Source organism: Elgaria multicarinata, chromosome 1 (genome assembly GCF_023053635.1).
Source record: "Elgaria multicarinata webbii isolate HBS135686 ecotype San Diego chromosome 1, rElgMul1.1.pri, whole genome shotgun sequence".
Classification (NCBI taxonomy): Eukaryota; Metazoa; Chordata; class Lepidosauria; order Squamata; family Anguidae; genus Elgaria; species Elgaria multicarinata.
Genome location: NC_086171.1, coordinates 23,341,247 through 23,354,520, shown reverse-complemented (window position 1 = coordinate 23,354,520; position 13,274 = coordinate 23,341,247). Strand labels below are relative to the sequence as shown.

At 41.0% G+C, this 13,274-nt stretch overlaps 1 protein-coding gene across 1 annotated transcript in view; it reads left to right on the top strand.

Moving 5' to 3' along the window:
• Positions 1–328: 328 nt before the first annotated feature.
• The window catches only part of CMTM8 (CKLF like MARVEL transmembrane domain containing 8), a 34,545-nt gene continuing 21,599 nt past the window's right edge, over positions 329–13,274 (top strand). Inside the window, exon 1 of the mRNA XM_063147603.1 lies at positions 329–520. Coding sequence (XP_063003673.1) covers positions 329–520 — 192 coding nt within the window. The remainder of the gene's footprint in view (positions 521–13,274) is intronic.

The window sequence follows — 13,274 nt, the reverse complement described above, 5'->3', positions numbered from 1 at the left end:
CTCTCCCCTCTCCTTGCCTGCGTCCGTCCCCTTAGCTCTGCCCCCTGGAGTCCCGCCGGCCGGAGCTCCTCACAGGCGCCGCCGCCGCCACACAAAAGCCGCCACTTCCTTTCAGTCTCCTTGTCCCCCTGGCCATTCCCGGGCAGCCCCGTGCGTCATTCGTTTCCCCGGGGCGGCAGCCCTGAGATAACAAGCCCAGAGCGAAGCGCTTCCAGCGGGCTGAGTTGAGAAGCGTTGCCCTGGCTTCGGCTGCTGAGGAAGGGCGGAGGACGAGAGGCGCGCGGCGGCGACGCGCGGGGAGTGGTGGTGGTGGTCTCCGCGGCTGAAGATGGAGCCACAGTCCCACCACCACCACGAGACCCACCATCACGCGCAGCCGGAGGAGGAGCGCTCGCGCTCGCCCACGGTCACCACCACCGCCAGTTCCTTCACAGCCAACTTCTCGTCCACTTCCAGCACCCTCGCCTACGACCGGGAGTTCCTGAGGACTCTGCCCGGGATCCTCATGGTGGCTGAGATTGTAAGTAAGGCCACTTCCAGGAGAAGGAGGAGGAGGAGGAGGCGCTTCCTTCCAGGCAACATTTACCTGGGAGCAACCCCCATTGAACTCGTTGGGGGTGACTTCTTCTGACTCCGTGCATATAGGGCTTACTCAGGCAGCGTTTTGTTCAAGGGATGCTTTAGTTTATTTAGTTTAGAGAACATTAGTTATTAGGCGGATTAGAAATGTAATAAATAAATACATAAATAAATGGGGTGGCAGCAGCATTCATCTCTCTGACTCTCTCTGGGGTTCAATTGCATTTACATTATTTTTTACCCTTCCCACTTTAGTTTGGGTTTCGCCCCTCCCCACGTCAAAGATTGCAGAATTTCTCTTCTCTGGTGCAAGCTGTATGCAGCAAATTATCCACTTCCAAGGGCAAATCCCAGTCAGAGTGGATGAACATTAAAAATGCAGTGGAATGAAGTAAAATAAACAAACCCATATGGCACCTTTCCCAAACCATGGCCAAATCTACACCACTGCTTTAAAGCGCTTTATAACAGTTTTGACAACTGTATCTGGAGTGTGTCCTGGGCCCTAACAGTTGTCAAAACTGTTATAAAGCGCTTTAAAGCAGTAGTGTAGGTCCTGCCCTGGTAGCCCAAAACGTCTGGAGCTGCCATCTCGCAGACCATTAGCCATGCTGGATGGGGCTGATGGGAGTTGAAGTCTAAAATATCTCGAGGGCATCAAGTGGGGAATGAGCACCAGTAGGGAGTATTTAAAAGCCAAGTGTTCATATTTATTAATAAATATTTTATGTCAGGGGTAGGGTACCTCAGGCCCCAGGGCCAAATCAGGCTTCCTGGCATCCCAATCCATTCTGCGGCTTTTCTGCATTCTTTCCCCAATCTTGAAGGTTGAAATGCCTCTCTTAAAACTGAGGCCTTAGCTAGACCTAAGGTTTATCCCGGGATTGTCCCGGGCTCATCCCTGTTCATGTAAATGACACACAGGATATCCCGGGAGCAGGCAGGGACAATCCCGGGATAAACCTTAGGTCTAGCTAAGGCCTCAGTTACTGTCTGTAAGAGCTGGTATTTTCTGTATTTTTGGCTCTGCCCCATCTACATTCAACCTTACCCCCTACTGGAATGTGGCTCCCAAGTGATTCGCTGAAGTAGAATTGGGCCTTTGGGCTAAAAGAGGTTCCACATCCCTATTTTATATTTATAAATAGTAAATGTTTATATTTATTAAGAAATAAAGTATGCATGGGGTGGAAGCCAGAGGAAGCAAAATCCCAACTGCTCTTCCCTATGACTTAAAATGCTTAATGCTTAAGGTGTGTTGCTTGTAGTAGCTACTCAGTGGGGGGAGGAGGGAGAAAATAAGACATGCTCCAAGAAACCTTCATTTCTTCAAAAGCCAGGACAAGTCCTACAGCTAAGCCTGGGCACAAATAAAGCCCTGGCTAAACAGCAGTGTGTAACACAAGATGTGATAAGGGAGCAGAATGTTTTTCCAGAGGGGAAGTTGTCTGATCCTGCTAAAACAAGCGAGTCTAGGGGCACATTAAGGACTAACAAATTATTATTGCGTATGTTTTCATGGACCAGAGCCCACTCAGTGTGCAATCCTTTGCCATTTAGATAGAAAAAAAGGAATGGCTGGCTGGGGAATGCTGGGAGTTGTAGAACTTTTTCTGTCTAAACACGCATAGAATTATACCTGAATGGAATATGTTTCCCTGGGGCTACCCATTGTACTGAATGTCTTTCTATATGGTTGCAGTAACTTGTAGACCAGCCTTGAAGAGAAGAAAGCAGGAAGAAAGGAAAAAAAGGGGGTATGCCGTAAGATCATGGGTTGGATCCAGGATCAGCCTTCTGTTCACAGAAGGGCTCTTCCCTTTGTCCAATTTTGGAGATCCCCCACTTCCCCTAGATCACACCTCATCTCATTCAGCAGGGTTCCTCATCTCATTCAGCAGGGTTCCTGTGTGTATAGCATTTTCAGAGGGCTGCCGTGGAGAGAAAGGGTGAGAAAATCTGCTCCCACTAGTCCAGTTGCACACGACCAAATCTGGAACTAACCCAATATGAACAACTCTTAAAGGAATAAGAGGATTACTTTAAGAATATGAGAGACCTGAAATATGCAGGGATGATATGATCTGCTGGTTTTTAATTGGCTTAAGGAAATTCCATCTTCATAAGTGCCATACCCCTTTCTCGCCTCAGTCTGGGTTTCGCTCTGAGTTTGTCATTCAACAATATCCTTGCAAACTTCTCCGCATTTTGCTGAGACTTCATTCAATTCCAACAGATCCCTTGGGTAGCAGAGAGTTTGGAGAAATAACATGTCCCAGTGCCTTCTTCCAGCTTATCAGAATGGAAGTTTTGAGGAAGCACCACAGGCTTGTCTTCTATTCAGTTGTTTTGCTGAAATAGGGGCTAAAGTGATTGATGATAATGGTCTAAGCAGTTAATTGCTATGGATAATGGATTTGTATCTAAATCCGGGTGTTAGCAGAGTGACTCTGTATATACACGGCAGACTTTATCCTTTGTAAACACTCCAGTACCTGTGTGCAGAACCTCATTCTAATAAGCTTTTGGTAGAGAAGAGGAAACAAACTTCCCAGGAATGTAGCTATCAGCTCAAATCCATTACAAGAATGTGCTGTAGGAGATCAACTGGGGAGAGAATGAGTGTGTGGAGGTGTTTTGAGTAATCCATTATATCAGGGTGTGTAGTATAATGTGGCAAGTTGGACACAGGTTACTTGTTCCACAGCAGGATTTATGTTTTATTCCACTCTTTTATTTTTATTTAAAAGTATTTACCTTTCCATAGTATATAACAACATACAATTAACATAATTTAAAATAGTAACAACTATTGAGGAAAAACAATATGGGAAAAACCCAGTTGATAAAACAATTACAAAAGGGAATAAGGATCAGGCATGCCATATTTATTTACTTTTAATAGTTTTGCCCTACTGAAAACAATGAATTTTTTTAACAGCAATTAAACAATAAAAGAGTTAAATAGTGGCTAAAACAAGCAGCAATAAAATGTCTTTAGAAGTTTAAAAGTTGAAGGCCTTTGTAAATAATAAAGGATCTTTGCTGGACATCAAAAAGACAACAAAGTGGGCACCAGGTGAGCCTTCCTTGAGAGATGATTCCATAGTCAGGGTGTCACAAATGAGCACTTGAAACAAAATGGTCTTTGCCTGGCATTTATTTACTATATTTCCATGCTTTTCAATGAAACATAACCTAAAACATGACCTAAAATCTAAACCAAATTAAAACAGTCATAGTTGCAATACCCAAGGGAGATATTATATTACAGTGCATTTTATGTCTTTCTTGGCCTTCTTGAAATGTACTATTTAATAAACAAAAGCCACATCATTACTATAATACTGAATATTATAGAAAATTGCTCCCAATTTTTTAATTTTTATATATACACACACACACAAGTTCAAGGCCCAATAGTACTGCCGAAGATCCAGATATGAAAGATGTGTTAATCTGAGCACTTGCTACTTTGGTTGGCATGAGTCTTACTATTAGAAGGAAAGGTAGAATGTGTAAAACATTGCAGCCCTCTTTGGGCTGTATGCCCTCATGTGATTCATGTGATGCGTGGGAGATATGGAGCCGCATACATTGGCCCCACACTTGCTGTTCTGCCCCACCAGTTTTGTAGGCTTCACTTTGATTTAGTACCCTGTATGATCAAGGTTCTAACTCATTGTTTGGGTTCAGATGATCGTGGGGGAGAAGCCATTGTGGCTTTTCCCCCCACCCCCATGCGTGTGCCCATTGTTTACATAATTACCTGTGCTGCCGCTTGGGATAGAGGGCCGTCCAAACCCAGTGCACATCGGGCGTCACCTCATACCCACCCTGCAACCCATGATTGGAGTAGGGGTTGTAGGGTGATTATGAAGCCACTCCTGCCACACATTGGACTCCGACAACATGCTAATCCACGCTGCAGTGCAGATAATGGTGTAAACAATGCCGAGGGGCAGTACACAGGGGCAGGAAGAAAAGCAACAATGGTTAAAAAATTCCAACTAGCTATTTCCCCCCTTTAAATCCTCCACACATGTGGGAGATAGAAAAAAAGGAGGGGGGACTCCATTGCTGCCAATGGAGTCCCCCCTCTCTTTCTTTAGCCCTTATGTGTATGTTTTGAGGGAGTGATTTTAAATAGGGGTAAATGGCTGGTTGGGGAAGTTTAACACCCCCTTGCTCAACCACACATGGTGATCCTGATCTGGGTCAGGGCCCCACGTATGTACATGGGAGAGGCAGGTAATAAATAAATTTATTATTATTATTATTATTATTATTATTACATTGGAGTAAATAAAAATGTTAAGGTCACCTATACATTACATATTTAGCATAATGTGTAGTTTAGCCATATGCAGTTTGTGTAACTGCAGGGTCCTTAGTGGTGCAAGCCTTGTGGTTAGATTCATGGGATTCTGTTGTAACCCTAATTTTATTATTGTTGATTGTTCATCACTATCAACTTCAAATGTATATGAAGTGCCACAGGGGCTAATCTCATTTTCCTTTGCACAAACTCTTGAGAATGAAAATGTTAGAAACTAGAATTGTATTTGATATTAAGATAGCTGATTTGAAAGTTGAAGCAAAGTGTGTGTCTTCAGTGGCAGCACTGAAGGCAGAACATTTAGCATGCCTGAGTAACCCCTGGCATAGAGCAAGGACTGCTTTAAAGCCCAATGTTTTGTTTTATTTACTTAGACTAAATAAATAAATAAATAAATAAATTGAAGTTATTTGTTGTGAGGTCAAAGACTGTTCCTAAGGGAAACTGTTACTTCATGAGGACTCCATGTGAGTGTAAAGATCCACCCACAGAGATCAGGTGTAACTGTATCAGTTCTGCTCCCTCCACCCCTGCTGGGCCTTTGTTGAACAGGTTATTTACACACTGAGGGGCCCAACCTCCTCTTTATAGAACAATTGGGAGGTAGCTCTGGCCAGCAACACTCATTAGCTGCCACACCTTCATTGTGGTTTTCTGCCAAAGTTCCTGCAAATTATTAAAGATTGTGGGGTGCTTTTTGTTGCTGCCAAAAGCTTTTAATATATACCTCTGAGTACAAAAAATGGAAACGATTTCAATAGCAGAACATTTTTATTATTATTTTCAACCAGTGATCCATAAATTAGAAGGGGGTTGGACTAGATGGCTTTATAGGCCCCTTCCAACTCTACTATTCTATGATTCTATGTACACATAAAGTCAAGAACACTGCCACTACTGTCTTGAACGTCTGCTCCAAAACATTATACTAAGTGCCACAGTGGATTTGTGATGTCCCCCCCACCCCCAGTGCAAATTAATTTCAGATGGTTAATGATTGGGGACCTAAAACACTTTGTTCCACTTGTCTTTTTCTAGGTGCTTTACTTCACCTTTTATGAATTGTTCTGCTTGATTGTTTGGCGATGATGATGATGTAAAGGCCATTTGTTTGATTACATATACCTTGATGTCTTGAAAACCTACTGTACTTTTGCAGATAAACAGTGAGTTGGTGGAATGTCTAATTCCCTTCCTCATTGTTTCGAAACAAAAGCAGCCAAACAGGATAAAGAGTCATCTTAGAACTTTGGGAATGGCTTCACTGTGCAGAAGCAGAATTCTGTTATGAATTGCTGCAATCGTATATGCACTTACCTGGGAGTAAGTACTATTCAGCTCAATGGGACTTAATTCTAAGTAGACAGGCATAGTTTACTTATATGCTATTAGCAACAAGGAATATTGGCAAGGAATTGGTAGCCATGAGTTTAAGTTTTCTTGTTATTATTTTGATCAGTGTGTGTGTGTGTGTGAGAGAGAGAGAGAGAGACAGAGAGAGAGGGAGAGAGAGAGAGAGAGAGGGAGGGAGGGAGGGAAGGAAGATTGTAGATCATTGAAGGAAGATGACTTTTAGTCTGCAATCCTATACTCTCAGACTGGGGAGTAAGTACCATTGAACACTATGGGACTTACTTTTGAGTAGACATGTATAGAATTGCACTGTTAAAGTCTTTGCAATATAGGTGAGATTCTATTTCAAAATGTTGAGGGTATTCTGAAATCAGCATGATAAAATATTTTCTTATTTTTATTTTAGTATTTAAATTTATCTCCTGCCTTTCCATGCTAGGCACCCAAGGTGGCTAACTATAATAACTCAAAACTGCTATGCAAGAAAAATGCATATGATAAAAACAACAACAGAGCCTATAAAAAGAGAAGATAATTAATCTGTCTAAACAAGAAGATATTTGCCAGTGCTTTAGTGGTAAATTTTGAAGTCCAGGCACTCATCACACCCCAAATGCATATCATTTCTGTTGATCCATATCAACTCAACCAGTTCTAGCAGTTTTAATCTCAACCAGGAGCTGATCCTTTGTAAAGCTAATGGGTCTTAACAGTCTATTCAAAACCAACCAAACACCACCACCCCAAATAGTTTGCATTACAAGGGAGATAGCCGGCAATAAGATATTGTTGAAACTACTGTGTGGATTGCAGCTGAGCACAGAGGGAACAGGAAAACCTGAGTGGGTAGCAGATGATGCCATGGTCCATGCTAATTTGAAGTCCTGGCACATTGACACTGTAAGCCCTGGCTTCACTACAACATTGGTCTTTGCCTACCAGAAGAAGACCTTCCAAGAGGGAGCTAGGCAGGCCTTCCTGGGAAAGGAAGGAGTTGGGCTGGAGCTGCTGAGAGAGCCCTTTCCCACATCCCTACCAAATTCATCTTTAAAATATTTCAGATATCAAGCTTTACCATTTTGTTTTCATTCTTGAAAACACTCTTCTTCAAAGTGCTTTTCCACTCAACACTTGCAACAGGATTCTCAGAACGTTCTTTATTCTTGTTTGATAAGATGTGCTTGGATTGAAATTAATTTTTCTCCACATCTTTTGGTGGAAAAGTTAATACAGACAGATAATATGTAACTAAGAGTGTAAACAGGTTTTTTTGTAGCTCATGGGTACCGAATAGAGGCAGTGTATTGCTCTGAAAAGTAGCTGCAATTTAGAAAGGAAGTCCACTGCTTTAGGAGAGGAAGTTATTATGTCTTCTTGTAGAAGGTGGGACAGTACTCAAAAAGGGGTATGCTTTTGGGGGCATCTGCTAACAATTTTTCACAAAGCCCCAAATCAAGATACAAAATAATACAGTAATATGGACAATGCTATTTTTCTTACAGAGGACATGTGCTTTTAGAAGCTTCATGATAAGCAGAAATCCACAGGCAAAGCTTTGCCCTTCACTGTATCTTTTCTCACGCTGGGAAAAGCTTCCGTTAATTTCTTCCTGTTACGCAAGTAGCAACCGTAATAGTGCAAGTTTGGCCCTTTCTACACCTACAGCCCTCTCACAACAGAGGAGGGGTGATTGCGAGTTTTCACACTTCTACGATCAGCACTCAGAGGGCACACACGAGCGAAGGTTCCTGCAATGACAGGAGTGCTGATGCGGGACACATGTGGCCCGTTACAGCAGTTCCACATGTGTATCAGAAGAAGTGGGCAGGGCTAGGCAGATGAGTACGGGGCACAGGATTTTTTAAAAAATTACTTGTGAGGAATGCACACCAGTGCAGATACACAGCAACACATGGGGGGATAGGAACTCCAGCAAATATGTGCTTCTGCGCAGAGATATGTTTGTTAAAAAAAGAAAACTCAGTGGTAAAACATGCTGATATCCATGCACATGCCCCTCACAGCTAGTTGGTGTTCACTGAGCCTGGAACTGATGGAGAACATCAACAACCTCGCAAAGAGGGGGAGCACACTGCAAAATTCCTCGCAATGGATGCAAGAGAGCCCCCCCCAAAAAAACCTGTCAAAAGCTGTCAGCAATATTGTGGGGAAACTGAGATCACCACGGGAGCAGGTGAATGTCATGTGGCCCATTAGTGACAACTGCGATACAATTCTGGAATAAACAGCTGGTGTAGACACTCCCTTTGTCTTCCATGTAATGTTATGATTTAATTATGACATACTTCCAAGCTGTTATGAATCTCTTTGCAGAATGTTCGGGTAAAGATGTCTTCATCAAAGCATTTACTTTCTTGGCAGGACTTGAGAGGTGACTCTTTTTAAGACATTGTAAGCTGAATGTTCAGAGACTATTGGAAATCTGACTTCTTGACTCAGAGTGGTAGCATTATTTCAGAAAAAATAGAATAGACAAAAGCTTGATGAAATCCTTGCCAAATATTGCATTGTAATTCTCTTATTGCATTTCCAGTATGGCATTTAAAAGGATGTATCCTTTTTCTAAGGAAAAAGAAAAGAAAAGAAGATAGAATTTGTGGGGGAGGGAATAATGAGTGTTTGAAAACATTGGTTTGCCTGATTTGCTGACCCAAAGAAAATGATGGGAGACTTATTTTTTGAACAGCTTAGTCAGATGTATAATAGCAGGTAACCTGTGTCAAAAAAAAATGGCCTCAAAAGTGGGCTGCTAGAATCTGCATTGCAGACTTCTAGTACCATAGCAAAGTCCCCTTATACTGGCATAGGGATGCTTACGGACTACTGCCCTAGCTTTGATTGCCACCTTATAATGTCCCACATTCAATTCCTACTTCTTGGAGACTCACACATTTCATTAGGAGAAAGCTAAGCACCTGCTTTATTCACCCATTTAAATCAACCTTCCCCAACTTGCTAGGATGCTGGGAGTTGTAGTCCAACATATCTGGAGGGCACCAAGTTGGGGAAGGCTGACTTAAATCCATGTGGCTTGCAGTGCAACCCTAGCTTGCCCCATATGTAAAATGGGTACAGGATTGCAGCTTTAAAAAGTATTGCTCATATTTAGTTTTAATTTCAGTCTCAGGTTGATCAAGGCCACTGTAAATAAGGCTCTAGCAAATGTCAGGTATGTTGAAGAAGACTCCATACTTGGATTCCCATGAGTGATACCATAGAGACAGAAAACAGAAACAAATGAACCATTGTTCTTAGTACATTTTGAATGAAGCTGTGAACCAGCACCTGCATTTATTTATTTATTTTCCAAGCATTCTATTCAACGATCAGGGTGAGTGATTAATTATTGAAGAATGTGTAGCCACAAAATAGGTTGCTACTTATAACTGAACTTGCTCAGTCAAGAGAATCCTATAGCTACTGAATTACTTTTATGAAACTTGCAAATTTGCTCCTTTTATAGTTCTATGAGACAGATTCTTATGGATACATATCTGCAGGCTAGCCAGCTATTTCAGCCAAATTTTAAGCTCCATCTGTTTAGAGATACTGTTAAGCATATGATTTGTAAAGTGGCCTTCTTTGCATTCAGTGTGCAGCCAACATTGTTGCAAATCCTAAGCAATAAGTTGATAAACTGTACCAGCCTTCTCCAACCTAGTACCCTCCAAATATTTTGGACTACTACTCCCAGCATTCCTGACCATTGGCCATGTTGGCTGGGACTGATGGGAGCTGTAGTCCAGAATATGTGGAGTGCACGAGGTGGAATTAGGCTGGGCTATAGAGTTTATGAACATAATTAACATGATCATTTTAAATGTTATCTATGGTATTGATGTGCTGTATGATATCCATGTGGATCTGTTTAGTTGTTTATGATATATTGGAAGGCAGTATTTCTGTTGTACAATAACAGTTTGGTTTGATTTAAATTTATCGTTCCTGAGGGGTAGCCATCTTCATCTGTTCCCACACAAATACAAAGTATTTTGTGGCACCTAAAAAGCCTTTTGGGGAAATAGCTTTTATGGGCCAGAGCCCAGTTTGTTAGATGCATAAAGTATTTTCCTCCTTGGACAGATATATTCATGGATACAGACAGAAGTATGGTGGGGCATACTGGTGATGAATTAGAACAGTATACATATGAATCTAAATAGGGATAATTACTTTCTGGAGTAAGTTAGTCACTCCTTGTTTCTCTTGAGCACAAGCAAATCCCAATTCTTCACTAGCTTCATATTGGAGTCCCTTTGGGGGGTGGGGTCATTAAAGAACGGCAATTTTCAAGCCTGGAATGCTTCTGCTGTTGGTTTCTGAGTGTTACCATTTTTAATGACTGCTTGGTGTACCATTTATTCATTGTAGAGGCACTTCAGTGTAAATGGCCAAGTGCATTGCTGGCACATGGTGGCATGCAGCAGATTAGGCATTGTGTAGGTGAATGAGCCCTTGATGATATGGTTAATGTTGTTGGGCCCATTGATAGTATCGCTTGAGAAGATATTAGGACAGATATTGTTGCTGGTGAATGGTTGCTTAAGGTGGGGATAAGTGGCCTGCCTGTAACCAAGAGCAGGCTTTCACCACAAGGCCTACAAAAGGTCATCTTCTGAGACAGGTTGTAAATCTGTGATGATGCACTTAAGAGGCTGTAGCTGTGAGCTGTTCAAGTGACTACCAGTGGCATTTTGTTAAGTTCTTTGCTAGATCTGGCTTGTAGTAAATGATTCCTGGGTATTGTTTGGCCTTAGCCTCTTCCTTCACTTCCCTAGAAGGCATTGTATCTTGAAGAACACTTGGTATAAATCTTGAATGGTGTTGATCCATGCTCAAAGAAATGGAATAAACGTGGTTATATTTTAGTGTTTCAGGTGGTTGTTATAGACTTATGTACACTGATGTGTATAAGTTAAGTGATCACTTGGTTTCCTATATAAGGTGATGGTTATGTGTCCATTCCATAGTTGCATTGGGGTATTCAGGCAGTGAACTTTCTGCATGGGCTGCTCCAAGCTAGAGTTGATGGTGGTGTGGAAGCTGTTGAAAATGAAACCCTGGTGGAATCTCCTTCCCATTGGCCCAGAGGACAAAAAGATAATAATATATAAATTTATGTTTTACCTGCCTCTACCTCTGGATTGAGGCTGGACAACATTAAATACAATAGTACATAAAACTGATTAAAAGAACATGCAAAATTAAAACAATCACAACATCTTAAAATTCTTAGATTAAAAATTCATCTGGGTAGGCCTGCAATAATAATTGATGTATCATGGGAAGAGAGAGACAGTCCTGGATTAGAGCTGGTATAGTATGCTGGTATAATATGGAACCTTGTGGGTTTACATAAAAGTGCAATTGACTTGAAGATACATGGTGACCGTAAATCTAAACTGTTACAAGTGAAGACAGAATTGTAAAGCTCAACACCATCATCAGGAGTAACATTTCCTATGACCTATAGTCCATCATTCTTCAGAATGTTGGTTATGGCCTGAATGGTGTTTTCATCTGAATCATTCATTTATTTTATTTACAGAAACATTTATATACTGTGTATCAACCCCCAGAAGGGCCCCCCAAGGTGATTCACAAAACTAAAAACACAATTCTGATAAAATAAAAACAACATAAACACAAATAAATAGAAGCAGCCACCAGCAAAGATAATACACAGTTTAAAAAATCAATTAGAAGCCTGGAGGGGGGAAATATCTATCTTGACTGCCCCTCTAAAACTGATTAATGAAGGGGCCAGTTGAACCTCTCTTGAGAAACAGTTGCGCAACTAGGGTGCTACCACTGAGAAGGCCTTGTCTCATGTAAATAAATACCAGTCACACAACTCTTAATAACAACATAGAGCAGGGACTCTAATCATTACCATAACGGATGGGCTAGTTCATATGGGAAGAGGCAGCTGTTCAGATATCCTGGTCCCAGGCTGTTTAGAGCTTTATAAATATTAACTAACACTTTGAATTTGGCCCAGAAATAAATAGGTAGCCAGTGCAGTTAACGCAACATTGGTGTAATATGACTTGAAATGCAGAAACTGGCCTAAAGCATTCTGGCCATAGCAATTTGCAGCAGCTGCAATTTCTAAAGCTATTCACTGCTTGGTAGCTTCTCACACCAGCAGTAACCAATAGAGGAAACTCAAGTGGTTTTATTGAAAAACAGACCAAAGCCCTAGTGGGTCCTGATTTTAAAAAAGGCCCAGGTATTTGTGCAGAAAAATAGTGGTGAATAAGCTTTGTACATTCGTCCTGGGATGCTTCTACTGCAAAGTAGCAGGACATGAGATTGAGCTGTTGGGCTAATATTAAAAGTGTGTTTTACAATAATGTTTTTATAGAAGAGGAATGGGAATCTTTTCCAGATTTCATTTAATTTCATTTTTTTGAGTTTTGCTCACTGATAGGAGATCCGAAATCTTCATCTTGTTTGGAATAATACATTGTGTGAAACCCTATCTCTGAAACTTTATTGAGTGTATTTGGTTTTTACGCTGTGCTAAGATAACATTGTTATAAAACACTAGCTCTGCAAGCTACATATTTCTTACAAAAGAACTGTTAGAATGAAGAATTCCTTTGCAAGAAAAGCATCTTTTTAAGAAAAGCAATTTACTTTCTACAGAACAAGATAATTGAGAAATCTAAATGGTCCAAAATCATAAATCAGAAAATAATACTATTAAAATATGTTTTATTTTCTTGTTCCAACTCACTGGAACCCATGATCTGTGTGTAGCTTTTCTCACAACCTATACAATATATAATAAGAGATTATTTGATAAATACCCAATTTCTAACATTTTTTAAAAAATCAGTATTATGAGGTTCTTACGATGAATTTTCTGGAGTTGCCACCAGTTTCCACTTTCAAATAAGTAGCTTTCCCTATTAGTTACATATGGTATATGGGGAAAGCATCATATTTCTTTTGTTGTGAGTTTATGTAGCTAGAA